General features: G+C 43.6%; 1 protein-coding gene across 1 annotated transcript in view; it reads right to left on the bottom strand.

Moving 5' to 3' along the window:
• Nucleotides 1-389: 389 nt before the first annotated feature.
• Nucleotides 390-20,759, bottom strand: part of LOC144774091 (extracellular calcium-sensing receptor-like) — a 47,260-nt gene continuing 26,890 nt past the window's right edge. Inside the window, exons 5-6 of the mRNA XM_078659117.1 lie at nt 4,746-4,869; nt 390-1,309 (exon numbers count right to left, since the gene is read on the bottom strand). Coding sequence (XP_078515243.1) covers nt 390-1,309; nt 4,746-4,869 — 1,044 coding nt within the window. The remainder of the gene's footprint in view (nt 1,310-4,745; nt 4,870-20,759) is intronic.

Below are 20,759 nucleotides of genomic sequence, written 5' to 3'. Positions count from 1 at the left end.
CAATGCAACACCCTCCTATCGAAAATAATGGTGTTATGTACCTTATGGAAATAATGTTAAATTAAATGTATTTATTTAAAAATTAAAATAGTTAAAATTATAAATAAATATAATTGAATAATAAAACATGATGGTAAACATCTAAAGATAAAGCATATTTATTATTTCATTATATAATATTTAACAACGTTTTTTGAACTTATGCATTAATGTAAATATGATGTAAACTTTGCTAACATCGTTGAGATGGGTCAATATTACCATGACCATGTGTTACTGCATCTATAGATATAATTAAGAGGCTAGGTGATGGTAATAATATGCTTAACAAGTACTGCAGCATAGCAGAACACATTAACTACAATATGATAGCTTCGGAGTGTCCCTATTCAATCTTTAAATTTGTTGTGTCTTTTTTTCCCAACAATAAACTGTTTGGAATTCATTTGTGGCCTTAACAGAATGATATAACACTTTGGAAAGAATATACAGCCCAGCAGTCCAGCACTGGAGCACAAGATGGCAAACACCTCCACCGCCACCATGTACTTCCCCCGTGTGCTCAGGTACGCCGGGATGAAGGAGATCCACACACTGACAAACACCAGCATACTGAAGGTGATCAGCTTGGCCTCGTTGAAGCTTCCGGGTAGATTCCTTGAGAGAAAGGCCACTATAAAGCTGACTATGGCCAGGAGGCCCATGTATCCCAGCATGCAGTAGAAGAAGATGGTGTCTCCCTCGTTACACTCAAAAATGATCTTCTCTTTAAAATATTTCATTTTTAATTCTGGAAATGGAGGAGCCTTCACAGTCCACACAGCACAGATGACAATTTGGACCAATGAACCCAAGACAACTATAGAACTTGGTGTTTTCAATCCAAGCCACTTCCTTGCAGAGCTGTTGGGGTTTGTTGCCTTGAAAGCGAGAACAACAGTTATAGTTTTAGCTAGAACAACAGAAATACTGATGGAAAATATGACCCCGAACACAGTTTGCCGAAGCATACAGGAGAGATTCCTTGGATGGTCGATGAATATAAAGGAGCAGAGGAAACAGAATATGAGGGCAATGAGGAGCAGGTAACTGAGCCCGCGGTTGTTGGCTTTGACAATAGGAGTATTTCTGTACTTGATGAAAACAAGAAATACAGCAACAGTGAGTAAGGTCAGTGAGGTGGCAGAGATAGTGATCATAAAACCCAAAGGCTCTTCAAATGTAAGGAACTCTATCACTTTTTGTATGCATCTGTCACGTCTCTCGTTTGACCATTCACTGTCGGCACACTGTATGCACGAGATCATGTCTGAAATGATAATTAAAATAATATTAGTACTTGTTGGGATGGACTTAGAGTTGAACAGTTCAGTATGATCTCCATCAGAGCATGTGTGGATAACAGCACACTAATGGCTAGCATCAATCAATTCAAAGATTCAATTGGATTAACTTTGATTATTCCCAAAATCTGAACTAAATGCGAGTATCATGATGCAACATGTCACAAACTGAGTCAACAAGAGACAGATTTGGACATTCACAAGTTTTTGGGTTTACATATTTAGTGATTGATCACTTCTTTCTTCTCAGACAAAAGGTCTTACACTTTTATTTATTATGCTGAAGACAGTGATCTTATCATATTTAAAAACATTCATAGACAAGTGTGGCAGGGACCTCAAATGACAAATACTTGCAAACTATTATTACATAGATGTAACTTTGACCCTAAGCGATGTGTCCTGTACCCCAGAAGCTCATGGAGGATGCTTTCTATCTGTTACCAGGATCCTGACAAGAGGGCTCAAACCTTGAATGAGGGGGGTGCCGAGTGCGTTCACACCATGAAGAGCGAGTGGCAGTGCAGCGCGTGTTGGATTGCATTTCCCCAGTAGAGGAGGAGGAGCTCGAGGGAAGAGCAACCCCAGAAGAAGCGCTCTCACTCCCGCATTGTGTTGCCAGCATCTGGTCAAGGGTGCAGATTCCGGGCTGGAAGGAACAGCCCGTCCTGGAGCGGCCGCTCACTATCAAGGCGTTGCCTTCCAACCAGTCCCCAGAAGGATGAGAGAAGTAAGCGGAAGCCAAGCAGAGGCTGAGCCTGGCTGTGGGGAGGCCACGCGGAGCAGAGCAGACTTGACGAAGAATATGCTCCGTCTCCTACCACAAAAGCCCTTCACTAGTCAGTGGAGGAGCAGGAGAGGAGAGCTGAGAGGTCACAGCATCCTCCCTCTCCCAGCTGATGCTGGTCTTCGCATCCAGTTATTTCCGTAAGCCAGCCTGCAGCCACGATGGTGAAGTGCTCCCCATGTCTGACATTGTTGCAGCTGCACTGCATGGTAAGGGGCAGCTGCACCCTTACCTGATGTTGGGGGAATTTTTGGGCATTTCGGGGCGAGCCCAGTAGGGGGCCCCGGACTTGGAAGTTGCCACTGGTAAGGACCCGCACCGGTTCTTAGTGTGTGTTAGGTCGGGGCGAGACCTCAGACGGAGGCCCCTGAGTCCTGGAGGAGGAAGGAACCTCCATGACATTTCCGCATTTCTCTTAAAGGGTGGCCCGGAGGCCTCTGTGCTCCACGCTGTGTGAAAAAGTACTGCATCACGGGGCATAGAGGTGGGTGTAGAGCTATCCATAAGAGTATCACTAACAGGTGTGCAGCTTACAATGGTGTACTATAGTGCACAGCTGATGTTGCTGGTTATTTCCAATATGTGCACTGTGGATTATGGGTATGCATAATGTGATATGCCCTGATGTAATTAGGCTGTAGATAGTACATTTCCAGTGAGTGTTTACTATGGGGCACTGCAGATGATGGTTATGCCTAATGCTTAGTGCCACATGCTACCCTACCAGTAGTTACTGGTTACCCTAACTGTAATTTTATGACAGTAGCCCAATTAGCCTAGTGATATATGTAATCCCTGTGAAGTCATGACAATAGCCTGGTGGCAGAGTGCAACATATGTGATTGTGTTCTAATGTGTTATTATGGTTAACACAAAGGCTATTTTTATATAACCTTGTGTGGATTTTCTTTTCTGGTGTGCCTAGTGTGTCACTGCTGTGTGAGTGTGTTGCGCAACCGCTTTAGACATTGCCTCTGGGACAGTCCTGACTGCTCTGCCAAGCTACCAAGGGGGTGAGCAGGGGTTATCTTCAAACTCCCTTGCCCTGCTAGAGTGGTGGTTTCTGCCTGGCTTTGGTGCATACCCTAGCCAACGAGAAACCCCATTTCTAACAGTGCCCAGAACAGTGATTTACATTATTTAGTAATAGTCCTGGGTGATCAGAGTAGGCACTGGTTTTTGCTTGAGTTTTTATAACTATCTAAAAGATAGTACAATTCCTGGCAATGCAGTACAGTGTGTGGTAGCAGGCCCCAGCTAGGAAATGGTTGGTTTAGTAAGCCTTGTAGGAAGTGGGACAAACTCCAACATGGGATTGTGGCATTACAATACTGCCTTCTGGGTCGTCTGAAGTGTATTTCATCACTAAAGCTCTCATGCATCTTTTAGCCACTTTTATATAGCATTCATACAGCAGTGTAATCAAAACACCGGCTAATTGATTAAACAATTTTTAAGAATTTGTTGTTGCTTTTAAAGTTGTATATCAGCGTAATATTCAGTGATTCTAGTTTCCTTTTGATGGACTGGTCTGACTTTACAGCTGTCACCAGACAATCATCTGAGCATCACTAGAGCGGGTATTTGGTTTCACACACATGTTGGAAGTCATGGATACCTGTTTTGATTGGGCAGAAGGTGTGCGCTTCTACAAAAAAAGTGCATGCCCTCCACGCAACTGTGATGATTTTGTTCATTTATCCAGCTGCCTAAGCTTGAATTTTCAGGGGCACATGCATGACATTGAAATGCTAATAAAGTCTGGCAGTCTTTTCCCTGGCAGCTGTACATATGAGAGGAGGGCAGTCATTGACCAATGTGGACTTTTAGGTCTGGCTTGACACTGCGACTCTCACCTTACCTTTTAAACTACACCAATACTCTTTGCTTCCACACAAATACATATCTACTCTTATTCTATTTACTTGGAACGCTTTACATGACCATTCATTATTCCTTTAAAGACAGACCTATTGGCATTGTAGATACTTGTTTAGCATCTGTATTTCAGGGACTAACAGATCTTTAAAAAACCTGATCTTTAAAAGCGTGGTATGCTGTTTTATGAATATTGATTTGGGTTTAATTAACTATAAATGGTACCGCTATATCATTTGTAACCACATATGTCTGGTGTGGCATCTTTGTCATTGTCTCTGGCATCCACTGTTTGTGTCTTGTCTTTGCCTGTTCAGTTATTTTTTGCTTTGTTCAATTGCACTCTTAACTTTGAGAATTCAATAAATGTTCTTCCTCAGTGAGACCAACCCCAGTGCCCAACTTTTGCTTCTCTCTTCCACCTCCTCACACTAGTGAAAACCTGCATTCACTCCTTGAATATCTGTGTCTCATTTGTGGGAAATCCAGTGAAGATTTTGATCAACATATGTGTTAAAATGGAGTTCATCATAAAGTGATAGAGAAATATGCTTGCCCCTAAGCAACATGTTATAGTCAGGATTTGCAGACTACCAAATTTACCCCAGCTATGCCACTTTTAGGATTTCTTTTAATTTAAATGAGAGGATAATAATCAAACAGTTGTTTATGTTGTGTTGATGTGTCACTAGTAACTAACATTGAAGGTCATGACATCCTTCAAAGCAGAAGCCCACCTGTGCCATTGCTGATAGTTCCTGGGGAGCAGGGGACACAGTCGAAGCAGCAGACAGGCTCCCCCTCCCTGGCAGCCTTTCTATACCCCGGAGGACAGGGGTCACTGCAGACGGAGCGCGGGACCTGTACAATAGTGACAAGAAAATTGATGCATCATGCAAGTTGTGGTATCTGCATATATATATATTGGCCTCATCTAGCATCCCTTTACAGCGGGGTAGATGGTCTGAGTTATTTAACCTTAATGATAAGCTTATCCATAGCATAAAGGGATGAATAGATGGAGGACTCATGTTCCAAAACAATTCAGACAGCACCCAAAGCCTTTTGATTCCTCCACTCTTGCTAATTATTCCAAAATGTCTAATCTGACAAGGCTCTCAGTTACAACATCCACTCCCTGGAGTGCAAAAAATTATTTAATACGGACCATGACATCATCACAATAACCCCAGGAACAGACACTTTTCAATGTTTGTATGGACATACACTAGGCACCATACACCCAGATTTGCAAAGCTCCTGGCAGGCACAGCTCTTACTCCACGCAAAGCCTCCAACGCACATGATGGAGCGCACTGTCCGATCCTCCGTGGGCAGGAATGGACCACATCCAAAACACCTCTGACACTGCTAGCCCTCATACCACCTCTGATACTGCTGGGCCTCAGAATTCCTCTGACACGGATAGGCCTCAGAACGTCTCTGATACTGCTAGGCTTCAGTACTCCTCTGACAATGCTCAGCTTCAGAAAAACTGTGACACTGCTAGGCCTCAGAACATCTCCGTCACTGCTACTGCTAGGCCTCAGAACACCTCTGTCACAGCTAGGCATCAGAAAACCTCTGACACCGCTAGGCCTTAGAACACCTCTGATACTGCTATTGCTAATCCTCAGAATGCCTCTGACGTAGCTACTGCTAGGCCTCAGAAAACCTCTGGAACTGCTACCGCTGGAAACAAAAAGATGCAGCGGCCAGAGGGGGGAACAGCTATCCCGGGGTGGGTGGCCCCTAAACTCCCTGTTGGAAAAGCCAGGTTTTCAATTGTTTCCTGAAAGCCAGTATGTTTGTAGCCTGTCTGAGCAGAGAGACAGCTTGTTCCAAAAACTAGCCACTTGCGCTTGAAATGAGCAACCGCCACGGCGTGCTCTATGACACTTTGGAGTGACCATAAGATGTTGGTGTGCTGACCTGAGAGATCTACCAGGTACGTAGTATGAAACTCTTCTGCGGATGTAATGCGCCCCCATGCAATGTAGAGCCTTGAAAGCCGAGACCAGAGCTTTGAAGAGTATGCTGCATCGGACAGGCAGCCAATGCAGATTCTTCAGGTGGTGGGAGATCCGGTCTCTAGGACCGAGATTCAGAACTGCCCTGGCTGCCGCGTTCTGCACGACCTGGAATCTATTGAGTAAAAACTCCAGGAGGCCCAGATAGAGGACTTTTACATAGTCTAATCTGGAGGTGATAATTGCCTCAACTACCGTCTTTCTGTGTGAGAGCAGTAGTAGGAACAGAAACCTATGGAGCATTCTCAGGAGACCGAAGCATGTGCCCGCTACCGAGTGTATTTGAGGTGCCATAGATAGGGGGTTGTCCATTTCCACCTCAGATACAGTAGAATTAAGTGGTATGCAGTGCATTCATTTATTTCCGTATTCCAACGTGTCCTTCTTTGACTTTATTAATAGATCGTATTTGGGCCACAAGGGTGACTTGAATCCCCATTTTGAAAACCTTCTGCGCATGTGCTGGGAACACTGCAAGACCTTGAGCGGTGGCACTGAAGTTCTGCCAATTCCCATCTCAGCAGTGATGTGCCTGAGAACTTTACCTCTTGACCCGAAGAGTCGAAGAAGATGTATACAAATAAAAATACATTGTATTAAAAGTAATATGAATGTTACTGGGAGGAATAAAAGCTTGGGAAAGTAAATTATGAGTGGGCACAATTAAACCAAAGGAGATGACTTCATATTAGTATGGTGTGATGACCTCTCCCCATCCCACTGACCAATCAAATTCAGGGATTACACGAATATTGAAATATTGGAGGGAGGTACATACACTGAAATTTGGTATAACTAAGGTAGGCTTACTCAGTTAGATTGTCCGATTTGTCACACACCTGTCACTGACCCAACGTATGCTGGAGGAGATCGTGGATGCCAAGGAGTTCAGAGGGCTGGTCGCGCACTTTGAAAGAAGAATCAGGAGATTGCTGAGGGAGAAGATTCTGTCCGTCTAGAAGGGAACAAGAGTAGCACCAGAGAGGGATGTGACGCTGGTGTTGCACTTAGCAGAGGTTGTAGCAGGGTTTCTGTTCTCCCACAGAACTGTGCACAGAGGATTGGAACCTCAGCGAATTAGGGTGACCCAAAACTCACCTTAGTACCCAACAAACCCCTTACCGAGCTAGCTACAGTGTCTCATTGGTCATAACCAACTCCCAATGTTTAGACAAACCAGAACATGAACTCACCAACCTCAGGTTACGTGGAACACATGAGCACTCTTTCGTTATACAATCATTTCAAACCAGAACATGGAGTAAAGAAGAACACGTGAGCATTTGAAATGTTTATTTACTAATGCCGTCTTCTCAGGCGCAGTATCTTAGATAATACAAGTAAACATATTATCAACAACAAAGCTACAAGCATAGTTACTAGTCCATAGAAAGCGAACGGTGACAGCATGTTACCATGCTGTAAATTAATAAGGGTTAACAACACTTATTTCTCACCCTCCCTAACTCGCATATTATATTAATAGCTAAGAAGGTCTCTTTGGGTTGAATTAGGGCGGGCCCATACCTCAGTGTCCTAGAATGAAGGGATCACATCAGCATACACCAGTTCTCTCTGCATGCGAACAGCATCAAGTGTGTGTTTGCGCTTCAAGCAAAGCAATATCAAAACCGCCTGAAGCCCAAAGTTGGCAGAAGCTGCACTTATGTTATGTCTATGAAGGCGCGAAGATCAGACCTCATAACAATTCTGTATCGTGTTTTTCCTGAAACTTCAGCACTCTCTGTACAGACATAGTTTATTAAGCAAAGCTGATATCAGAGTAATAACATATTATTCTTGTGTAAACCACAACGAAATACTAGGTTGAAAGCTAAATCAACAATTAAGTGTCGTGTGCAGAAGCAGCAAAAGGAAAAATGGCGTTTAAACATGTAATGTGCCTATGCTAACTTAACACATTATAAAGATATACAGTAGCTATATGATACCCCCCCATGATCTGAGGACGGATAAGATAAGATAAGATAAGGGCAACTTCATGAAAGCAGAGTTCAAGAACTGTTAAAAAATTTAATATTTTGTTCAAGTCAATAGGTCTGGGAAATTAATCAACGAATGAAAAAATCGCAAAAATATGTAAGCTGAAAGTCAAATGTCCGGAATGAAACCATGGAAAGGACCAGACCGTATAAGCAAAACATGCAGCAACAGCTTCCAGCATGAAATCACCGTCTTCATCCGAAAACAGTTCAATGGAAAAGTTTTTAGGACAAGACCGTATAAGCAAAATATGCAGCAACAGCCTCCAGCATGAAATCACCGTCTTCATCCGAAAACAGTTCAGCCATCCAATTCAAAAGTGGAAAAGAACATACGTGTTCCTCAAGTATTGGAGCCTCTATTACCATCAGAGGACAACTCGGTGGGTTCTCAAGAAAGCTCAGTTCCAAGAAATCCTGCGCTGCTGCGAATAAGTCCCAGGGACCAATTAGTCCATGCACCGCTGCTAAGGCCATAATCCTTTCGTCAGAACAAACCAACTCGTGAGCAGTGAAAGGACTCATCAGCTGATTAAAATCGACGTCAGGAGAAACCGGTCCGCAGAGACACAAATCAATGGCCCAATCAAAATCACAACTCAGGCAGTGAAACACAGGTTGGACACAGGTGAAATAGGAAAATCGAAACGATAATCCATATGCCGTGCTCAAAATCGCAAGCGGCAGCGTGCCAAAATATTCAAGCATTCGGTTGCGAAACAGCGGCAGCAGAGGCTGGGCTGCTTCTTCCACATGTGGGGCATCCATATTTAAGGAAGCAGAGAACAACTAGGACGCCTGCCGCTAGTGCCAGTAAAACCGGGAATCCACCAAACAGACTTGAGAAAATGGAATGAAAGAAACTAGGGATTACTCCAAATATTTTTTCAAATGAAGTCACAAGGCCGCTGCTAACAGCTTTAAAAAAATGCGCTAGTCCAGATGTCGAGGACGCGTTAAAGATAGAATGTATCATTTCGCCAAAATGCAACGGTAAATCAGTATTTAAAAGGGCCTGAACCTCGGTCCGGGTGTTAGCTATGTGAAGCACGAAAGTTTCCCGAGCTGAACTCAAGGCCACTTCTTTCTGGGACAATAGAGCCCTCAGTCTAGTCATGCCGTTGAACTCTGCCTTCAAGGTTGGTATGCGTGGCCAAATGGAAACCTCCCTATTTTCATGTGTGGGTGGGTACAGGACATTTCTGCAGCAAACAACACGTTCACTTACTGTTACCACATAAGCTACACCTTTAATTAACCCGCAACAATCTTCATCATTTAAAAGTAAATAACTTCCGTTCCCTAGCAAGGTAAAAGTCGGGGAGATTGCAGGAACTGGAGTACCTTTTAAAACACAGGCCAAGTTCGGCCGGTCTTGGTTACAGGAACCGTGCAATTGTATATGCCTACACATCAGCGAATGATCCGGTGTTTCTGCACACTCCTCCCCATTCAGATAAACTTCCTGGCCGTCTTTCAAACATCTATAAGTGAAAGGAAGGGACCAGACTTCATGGAGAAATGCACTACCTAAGGGCTCATAGCGACCTATGGTCACATATCGCATACAATTTGTAAATTTATACAGAGCAAAAGGCAAAGTTATTAAACCGTGGATAAGCCACGTTGCATCGTTGGCCTCTGCCACAGAGAAAGGCAAGGACTCCAATTTATCAATATGTAACATAGAAAATGAAGCATCTCGCATGGAAAGCAAGCGCTGCTTGTCAGTCAAATTAAAGGGTGCAAAGAGAGAAGAAACATTCATGTAGGTCCATGGCACCTTGCCAGCCTTCAACGTTTGAAGGGTCCATGCAAATTGCATGACAGAACGTAATTGATTCTGACCATGGTACAACACAGACACTTCATCATGCACAATATCCACTACAGAAGACACAATATTATCCAAAGTGTAAATGCGGGAAGAAAGCATGTTAATACTATTATCTACCACAGCAAGCACCTTTTCTAAATTTGCCTGATCTATAGCTCTAAGGCGTGTCGCAGCCTCAATCTGTGATGTCTTCCAGATTTCATTGTAAACAGCATATATCCATCTTTTTGATCTACCACCAGCCGGGCCTTTTATGAAATCATTTAAATCTACATCATCATTTAGTTTTGCAAGATGTAATTTAACTGCAGATAATTTAGAAGATTTCAGCCACGTTTGACATAATTTACCCACAGAGTAAGTTGTGACAGAATGCTCAGTTTCAAAACGTGAATCTGGTTTAACCTGAGCAAAGCCGTCAGATAAACCCAGAAAACGGCGCTGGCAAGAATCAGCACTCTTGTGCCACACTAGCCAACCTTTAGGGTCTATACTGGATATGTTAAAGGAAGAATTCAGCAATAGGGTCTGTAAGTCCCTAATCGAAAATTGAGTATAATTTCTCCAGCCTGAATATTCCTCTAACTCGGGGATAGAAGGAAAATTTAGTTTTTTAGCAGTAGCCAATCCAAAGCATGTCGTTTGTGAAATAGTAGAATTCAAAAACAAAATCTGATTCGGGATGAGACATGCACGGTGCAAAGCCTCAGCGCCTTGTACCTGCCAGTCCTTAGAACCCCAAACTGATTTTAGGTCAATAATTTCCTTCCATACTTCATAACCGCCAACAGCTAGCTGATCAAGAAAGGACTTCGAATACAATAGTTTGGTATCGGTAAGTCTAACCTTGGACATAGGCTTCTGTGTCATTTTGAAATAAAAGGACTCGGGATTAGACCGATTGAAGTCAGTAAAATATGTGTACTTTTTCAAAAAAGTACTTGAACTGCCTTGTATAGGAGCCGGACAATGCTCCCATTGTGTATAATTCACAGCATTCCTTCTGGATGTTGTTTTATGTAAGAAGTGATTGCCAAAATGTTGAAAGCAAAACAAATCACCATAATTAGCAGATTCTAAATATAAATCTTCAGCATCAAAGGCAGCATAGTATTTTAAATCAGAAAACAAAGACTCCACGGCCTGAACATCCCAATCATCAGAACGTATGTTTTGTTTCACCACATCCCCCATATTAACTCTAAGCACGTTAGGGACATTAACAACTTCCGTAGGGCCATGAATTTGAAATCGAACGGCATCCCACACAATCCCATCAAGGACAGGCCAAGCAGTGATGTTAACAAATGTTAAGTCTCTTCTCAGTCTATGTGCAGAATGCGATGAGGAAAGAGGAGCCAAAGTTCCATTGAGATGGCGAATGCATGTTCTTTCCTCGACATAGTGTCCATTTACCAATCGGAAAAAATAAAATACAAAACCAATTGACATAAAACGATATATCGAAAAAAGCACTAGCCAAATATATGTCCAAGGGGGAATTAAAAAATGTTTTTTAAATAAGGTATTATAAACTGCAAAACGTGAAGGTTCCTTCGAGGCATTGGAAACAGAGTCAAAGGAAAATCTGGATTCTGTGGCCAAACGTGCTTGCAGGTCAGGCATGGACAAGTCAGTGGGGTAAGCATAGTCAATTTCATCATGGACTTTACTGGGCAAAGTACTTAATAAAGGACTGGAAATCGCAGGTAATTCAATGGCTACTGCAGTTTCATGATCAGAATCAGTGGGCAAAACAGAATTTCTCACAATGGAAGGACAGGAAACAGCCGGTGTCATGCTAAGAAGAATCGGCCACTCTGTGTATCTTGACATTGTCAATTGAAATAAACCTGTTTTCCTTACGACCAGGAAGTGGTGGTAATACGACTGTTCTAGTGCCCCGCACTCCAAGCACTGGAACCGGAGCCCGATAGGAAGGACCAAATTCCTTCTTGTTATCGATCTTCTCTCGAACCAGTTCTCCAACTTGGGGTAGCCAGCCGACTACCGGGATCTGCAACGCAACATCCGACGTGGAGGGCAAATGTTCCTTTGCAAGACTGTCTCTGGTCTTTTGTAGATTCTGTAAAACATTGCAATGTTCATCTGCGTCAAAGGAAGTGGCGCGAACCACACAGTCTAGACCGTCAAGGTCAGGGACGTACATCTTGATGCCAAAGAGCATTTCGTATGGGGTCCGCCCACCCAGAGACCTTCTAGGGAGATTATTAAGCGCACGCTGCACGCCATTGAGGTGGGTCAGCCAGTTTCTGCCAGTGCCTATAACTCGAGCTGTCAAAGATTGCTTTAAATCACGGTTCATTCGCTTCACTACACTGTTACCCTCAGGTCTGTAGGGAGACGAAAACTTGACTTGGACCCCCAACGAAGTCATGGCATCCTTATACGCCTTAGAGGCGAAAGCCGGACCCTGATCCGAATGGAAGGTACCACAGGCAAAAATCCCTACAAAGACACGCAAATCTCTAATGACAGTCCGTGAATCAGCGCTGCGATGGGGCCATACCCACACAAAGCGTGTGCATGAATCAACTGCTACTAAGATGTACTTATACGCAGTATCAGATGAAAAAGGACCGCAGTGATCTAAATAAACACAACCTAGTGGTTTATTAGAAATGTACAACTGTGTCTGTGGCGGACGCGTGGCAGTTGAAGGTTTAATCTGCTGGCAAATGTCACAAAGAAGGACATAATCACGCGTCTGTTTGTACAGTCCCCGCCACCAGAAGCGTTGTTGTAATTGAGTTACAGTGGCCGAGACGCCCGCATGCGCAGACGCCATACCTTCATGTGCCGCTGTAATCAAGTCTGCCCTGCGATCCGCGTTGGGAATCAAACGTTCACCAACATCAGGTATTTTCACAAAAGGAACCTTTTCGGGACTTAAGTGGTATGTGTACTTCGAAGGGAACCCCGAAGGATGTTTACCTCCCTTCTCAGTGGCAGCAACAGCCGCCAAGATGTCACTATCAATCTTACTTCTGGACCGTGTAACTGCTGCAACTAAGTATGTAGACACTGCTGATTTCTCTGCTTCATCAGCAAGCGAGTTACTGACAGCGTGGACTCCCACACGCTGATGGCCAAGAGTATGAATTACAAAAACGAGCGGCAACGAAGCCTTAAGTTCCGCCACTCGAACCCAGATCATCTTGTGTTTTATTGTGCTACCCTTGGAATCACGAAATTCATTTTGAATCCAAAAGAACAAGTTTTCATTGTAAGCCTGGACACAGTAATAAGAATCACTTACAATAAGAGTAGTAACACTAGGATCTGCGTACTCCAACGCTAGTAAGAGAGCACGAAGCTCTGCCAATTGTGCCGTGCAATCTCCAAGCGGCAACGTGTGCACTTCCCCGGATATGAACTCATCGTTCAACATAGCACCGACCACAATGGCGCATGGGGAAACGTAGGCGTGTTTAGAGCCATGCGCAACCTGCGCCGAACCATCAGTGTAAATGATGCAATGGAAGTCCTCCAAAGGACGCATAGCTAGAAGAGCAGCGTGAACAAACTCATACTGCAAGTACTCCTGCGACCGCAACGAGGCGTCAAAAATAAACGTGACATCCGTGGATGTCAAGGACGCAGCCCATTGAATCCACCGAGGGTGCAAAGCTTTTGAATTTGGTACACTGGCTTTCGTGACTGCCTCCAAATGAGGACAGGGTGTTACAACCAACAAGCGTTTCCCTTGTGACAGAGCCCGTTCTTTAAGAATAGCCATCTGTACAGCTGTTAAAACTTTTTCCACAGTGGGAAACCGCATCTCAGCCGAAGTGTACAAGTGTGACTTGTAAGCAATAGGTACTGTGTCTCCTTCATTAAAAGTGAGGTACGTGAAACCCACCGTCCCAGGGACAATCCTTATCACCAGGTTTGTGTGGTTATCACGAGTCAGTAAGAATTTAGAAGCGAGCAGATCAGCCTGCAAGGACTGCAAGATGGCTGAGTGCTCAGGCAGCCAGCATGATTTGGAATAAGAAGGTTGTATCAGAGCATACAGAGGCTTGATACGCTGGGCATATTCCGGAATGTATGTCCTTCCGAAATTTAAAAAGCCCAGCAAAGACTGTAATTTTTTCAGTGTTGTAGGAGCGCGCAACTGAGCGCATTTCTCCAAGAAGTGAGGAGCCAATCCTCTACCTTCATTGTTGAGCTCATAGCCCAGGAACAACACTGTGTACTCAGCAATGTGCGATTTTGCAAAGTTAAATTTGTAACCCATGTCAGCAAAGGTACAAATAATTGAATTTACCCGACACAGATGCATCCAAATTTCGTCGTCTGTGAGATAGATGTCATCCACATACAAGCAAGCATCTGGGTCGATACTCTCCAAAAGGGAGACTATACGTGCGGTAAAAATACCTGGACTATTCTTATAGCCCATTGGGAGACGCCGGAATTGTTTTTGGACCCCAGCGCATGTAAAACTGGTCCATTGGGAGCTTAAGCCATCCAATCTATGGGCATAGAAACCGTTGGAAATGTCAAGCGTCGTTTTAAAACGCTTACGCACTAGACTATCCACTAAGGCAGAGCCGTGAGTATTCTGTACTGCACAGTTACGGCAATGCGAGTTCAAATGCCGGTAATCCAATACCAAACTATATGAACCGTCAGGTTTGGTCACAGTAAAAAGAGGGTTATTCATCGGTGACACACATGTTTCAATAACTCCCTGATATTCAAATTGTTCAAGGATTTCCGCGACGGAAGATTTTGCTTCACGCCGAAGGGGATATTGAGGTTGAGGCTGCGGCTGAGACCGCAACGGAATTTTGTGGCAAGGCGACAATTTATCCCAACCACATTGGTTACGGTACAGAGCCGGTGCTAGAGCCCGAGCCCACTCTTCTGCAAAATGCTGTGCATGCTCTTTCGAGACAGAGTTCGTGAAACTGGGAAGGATTACCTCCTCCCCTCGCGGCGCCGCGAGCACAAAAGGTGGGGGCCAGTCAGCCTCCGAAAGCAAAATATCATATGTAGACGAAAGATTTTCCCAAAACACCCCTTTTACAGTACGCTGTATGTCACCTTCAGTTAACAGGACAATTTCATAAAATCGCTCAGAGGGAGCAAGTCTTGTGTCTGCTGTTTCAATTACAACGTAGACATCAGTCGCTGTCACCCTCAGTAGTGGACGCACCGCCTCTCTGACTATGGTAATCTCCGCCGCGCTGTCCAGCAAGGTCAGAGCCCACGTCAGATTCTGAAGCCGCGTTCTCACTATCTGTGGCATATCGATGCGCTGTTAAGGCTGCGACTTTCTTTTTCGCAAACTGCGGTCTCTTTGGCGTAGAATCCTCCTGCTTCGCTGCGCCGTCAGTCTGGCGGGGCTGGCCACGTCCCTGTTGGCCACCACGTCCCCGTCCGCCTCCTCCTCCACCGGTCTTCGGAGCCGATGAGTCCTGAAAGGAACGAGGAGAGCGTTGATCAGAAACCTGAAATCGATCTGGTGATTCAATCATCGCGCGATCGCGCAAATCATAAACTTTCTCAGTCGGCGCAGGGACATGTGCAGTCTGCTGTTGTTGCTTCCCCTGTTTCTGTTTCTGAGGCCAATTCTGTTTTTTGGACTTTGGTTGTAAATCTGCCGCAGCAGATTGCACTTGTGGTTGTTTCTTCTCCTTAACCGCGAAGTACTTCAAACCCTTACTTGTGCGACCGATAGTTTTATAGGCGGCCACCACAATCTACGCCAACTGGCGGGGCTTTTCGGCATCGGGTAACGCCGCCAATGCATTAAAAACCTGGAAGTTCACCGCATCTCCTTTGATATTGGAGAGTATGAGATCACTTACAATCTCAAAAGAACCACACAGGCGCATACCCAATTCAACCGCTGCCTCTGGACCGTGATCATCCTGAACACGTTTTATGATCGTAGGCAGTACAGACATAGATGGGGTGCCGAAACACCTCGCATAAACAGCCGCAAAAGTTTTACCCCAACTTTCACAGTCAACGAGTTCGGGTGTGATATCCTTAGGCAAAGTAATCGTCAACATTCTATGTTTATCAGCAGGAGTAGAATTTGGAAACACGGCTTCCAGTTGGTCAAATTTCTCGGCCAGCCAAAAAGGAAAATCATCTTTATTATCAGGGCGTTGACCAAAAACCGAATTTACCATAACCGGATTGAGCCGTAAACCACCACGTTCCGTTTGAACGGCCGGACCCCCCGGGGGACCACCCGGGAGATGACGACCTATGTATTGCACTAATGCACGAATCACAGCAATCGAGACAACATGTAGTCTGCGAATATCCACAAGGGGACAAGCGCCGTGATCCGGGTGCGGGGTGAAGCCACCCAAAGCAGGCCAATTCGTACCTGGAATGGACAGTGGACCTAACCTCGCAGCGGACAAAGAGTGGGGGAGGGCGCCATCAAACCAAACGCGATGCTGCCAATGATCAATTGGTATTTCCAGTGCCCTGTACGGTGTATATTCAGCCGGTACAGGGGAGGGTGTGTAGTGGAGGAACACTTGAGAATTCGCGTCCACCTCCGGAAATGTGACCCACGAGTAAAAGAGCTCGAAAGGGTATGCCGGATCTGCACACACCACCAAAATCACAGCCATGCCTTCCAAAGGGACTTGGTAAGTTTGTAAATGGTTGCGCACCGCAATGCGACTATGCTGCGCAATGGCTACAGCCATGATTCCACCGGAACGTACTGAAAAACAAAGGGAACTTTGTAGCACAACTGGGTAGTAATTCAAGGAAACCGTTTAGAAAGAATCAAGCTTGAATAAAGACCTATTTAAAAAAACAGGTAGGTTTCACCGACACCACAGTTTTCCGGAAACGATAGTGAAGGGGTTAAGGTTGAATGATATACTACTCGAGTGCCATGAAATAAGACCACCAACGTACGGGCGCCATGTAGCAGGGTTTCTGTTCTCCCACAGAACTGTGCACAGAGGATTGGAACCTCAGCGAATTAGGGTGACCCACAACTCACCTTAGTACCCAACAAACCCCTTACCGAGCTAGCTACAGTGTCTCATTGGTCATAACCAACTCCCAATGTTTAGACAAACCAGAACATGAACTCACCAACCTCAGGTTACGTGGAACACATGAGCACTCTTTCGTTATACAATCATTTCAAACCAGAACATGGAGTAAAGAAGAACACGTGAGCATTTGAAATGTTTATTTACTAATGCCGTCTTCTCAGGCGCAGTATCTTAGATAATACAAGTAAACATATTATCAACAACAAAGCTACAAGCATAGTTACTAGTCCATAGAAAGCGAAAGGTGACAGCATGTTACCATGCTGTAAATTAATAAGGGTTAACAACACTTATTTCTCACCCTCCCTAACTCGCATAATATATTAATAGCTAAGAAGGTCTCTTTGGGTTGAATTAGGGCGGGCCCATACCTCAGTGTCCTAAAATGAAGGGATCACATCAGCATACACCAGTTCTCTCTGCATGCGAACAGCATCAAGTGTGTGTTTGCGCTTCAAGCAAAGCAATATCAAAACCGCCTGAAGCCCAAAGTTGGCAGAAGCTGCACTTATGTTATGTCTATGAAGGCGCGAAGATCAGACCTCATAACAATTCTGTATCGTGTTTTTCCTGAAACTTCAGCACTCTCTGTACAGACATAGTTTATTAAGCAAAGCTGATATCAGAGTAATAACATATTATTCTTGTGTAAACCACAACGAAATACTAGGTTGAAAGCTAAATCAACAATTAAGTGTCGTGTGCAGAAGCAGCAAAAGGAAAAATGGCGTTTAAACATGTAATGTGCCTATGCTAACTTAACACATTATAAAGATATACAGTAGCTATATGACAAGGTTACCTGTCCTGTTCTGCACCTCTCCTGACCTGTGGCTCCTGATTAGTCAGGAGCCCTCTTTTCCAGCCTTTGGTTGATTCTCGCACTATTCTAGGTAAATATAAATCTGTGTGGTATGTCCTTGTACCGTTTCCTTTTTTCACCTTTCCCAGGCACCAATGTCTAAGAATTTTACTAAGTCTTTAAAGATTTTTGCTTTGATCATTATTTTCCTCCTTGAAAAGGTGGTGACTGACATGTAATGGTATTTGAGTTCTAAAAACGCTCTTGACTCTGTGATTATTTAATGAAATAAGTGTAAATGTTAAATGTATGCCTATTATTCTAACTACCTGATCTGTCAGCCATAGGATATTAAACTCTAAGGTATTAAGGTTTGGTAAGAAAAGGCACAGGTAAAATTATAATCAATGTCAGATAAAATTCCGGAATTTAAGTGCAGGATTGCCAGCTTATTGTATGAATGTTTATGGGCTCATGTGAGTATGGTGTTTTAGAAATATCCCAAACTGGTGATCTCGCGCCGTCTGGAATCCTCGAAATTCTTGTATGTTACTATAACATTTTGCCCCAGCCAGCAACATCAAACCCACAATCTACAATGCAATCATAAGGTACCCCACCTGCAACAATGTTTATCACTAAAACACCTCTGACATTAGTCACAGCGTACACAAGCTCCTCTTGCCATCTACTACAAGTATTTCCATCACTTAACAAAGAAAATACAAATAGCTGTAATTTCCAATCTATTTAAGCAAATAAACAAATTGTAGAGGCATTGTGGTCCTAAGGGAATTTATTTAAAATTTTTATTCATGAACACCACAGACAAGGCACAAATTGTAATTGAAATTTTGAATACTAATCAACATGAAATTTTTAACATATTTTTAAACAATATTTCAAAAATAAAATAAAAGTTGAAAAAATTAGTTGTCTTTTTTGCTGCACTAGCTTACCCATCGCGCGTTGCTGCGATCTCAGAAGAAAGGAAATTTAAGGAAACTTGTTATGATAACATTCAATTTACATTGTGTCATTTTTAATTGAAACGTATTCATTTTAATATGGAAAACATTTTAAAGAGTTGTTTTAATTCTGTTTATTTATTTGAGTGCTTCTGGATACACGGTATCTTTTGTTTTTCCGTGTGGTGCGTACACGAATAAATCAGAAGGTTTTCCGACGCGTGAGCTGGCCACTTACAGTTGTCCATGTGAGAAGCACGGATTCTTCAAATCTAGTCCACACACTTGCAGCGATTGTCCTTGTGCTTTGTTGATGGTCATTGCAAAAGGGAGTCACACCGGAAACTGTAAACGTTCAGTATTGTAAAGATTATGAGGGCCCTGGGGGCTTGGGGGGCCGATTTTTAACAAAAGTATCTCTTTTTTTTTGCCTGAAACCTTCGCGGGAGTGTACTCAACAACTTCCCAAAGTTTCATGCCAATCGGATAAATGGTGTAGTAGTGCATAAAGGACAAACGGACATACTTTGGTTTTTATATATATAGATTACTTGTGTTATGGCATATTTGCAACAATTTACTTTGTTCTTTATAGTAATGTGAACACTGGAAAACCGCACAGGACCCGCCAACTTCAATGCTCCCTAAACTTTGGGTGGGAGCCACCAGAAAAGAGATTGATATATTAACAGTCAAAATAAATGATACTATAAAGCGTGTTGTACGTAGAATATAGACAGTGGCCAATACAGTACCCATTCTTGGGCAGACGGCATGAAGACAGAGGTCATTCACAGTTAAAAAATACATTCTCAGTTCATTTAAAAGAAAGTTTGTGTGGCAAAATGGTTGCTATGTCCCATAGTATGGAGTTCCATACCATAGACCCTTCTGGAGAAGCATTGCTTTAGAGTTCTGGTTATGGAGCTTTTGTCAGAAGAGCAGTCGGTTGTGGCTCGTTTATACCAATGTCTTGCCCCTCTCCTCCACTTTGCTTTGCAGGTGACATAGCAAAAGAGTCTGTATTTTATTAGCAGGGCTCTGGGTAAAACCTTTAGCTCTCCCCGTCTTCTGTGTACTTCTACTCAGAACATATGTGCTGACCTAACTGCTTACTGTGGGTGGAGTTCCTGGCAAGCCATTCCACCTGTGGGAGCCGACAAGTTGAGGACAGCCTTGTTCCTGTAAAGACGATGTCCTAATGGGAGACTGCATTGGACAGTGTAGGAATATATTTTTACTGCCTGGGTGTGATGCTCCTTCAGCTAGGGTACCAAAAGAAGGGTTTAGTCTTATGAGTATGTGTGGATTTGTGACATACACTGTAGAGTATGACCCCCCCCCCACACCTACCTCAGGAGCACTGACAGTAGGCAGGGCCAATGGTAGAGATATGATCCACATTATGCTGGCCATGTGCACAATGGTAAAAGAAAATTACCTTTGTGCCAACAGTCAACAAAGTCAGCATAACACCAAAGGAATCCTTATGGGAAGCCGATCACAGAAGAGTAGGTGTTTGATCAGTGTGGACCACAAAAGGTCTGTCTGTCTGGTAAAAACTCAAAGCTTCCATGTCTATTGCCAGATAATATTTTTTAAAGTTGTTTACAAATAACTATGAGAGCAAAAGCTACGAATGGCTACAACTTAAGATTTCTAATATGTAGTTGCATTACAAGGGCAGTGACATTTAAATGTAGAATCTTTGTACTACAAAAAATTCCCTGACAGAAATAAATAGTCAGGAGAATGCTAGTTCTGAACTCAGCTCCTTTGAACTGTCCTGGTGTCGCCTACAGATTTAGGGGCCTGTTCACAAAGGTAAACTCACTCATGAATAAATCTACATATGTATGTTTACTCTTAATATTTTGTACACTCTTACACAAATGTTACATTTCTCAAGAGTACAGCCTTACACCTCCCCATCCCCTAAAATTAAGGTTGGAGTCAGTAAAAACATAAAATATGACTCTAAAGTTCCTATTGTATATGGCATTCCCTGCTACTGGGGCAGTGATCTCTGTGAGGTAAAATATAC

This window comes from Lissotriton helveticus, chromosome 8 (assembly GCF_964261635.1).
Source record: "Lissotriton helveticus chromosome 8, aLisHel1.1, whole genome shotgun sequence".
Classification (NCBI taxonomy): Eukaryota; Metazoa; Chordata; class Amphibia; order Caudata; family Salamandridae; genus Lissotriton; species Lissotriton helveticus.
The sequence above is the reverse complement of the archived record's forward strand: the minus strand, read 5'-3'. Positions and strand labels throughout refer to the sequence as shown.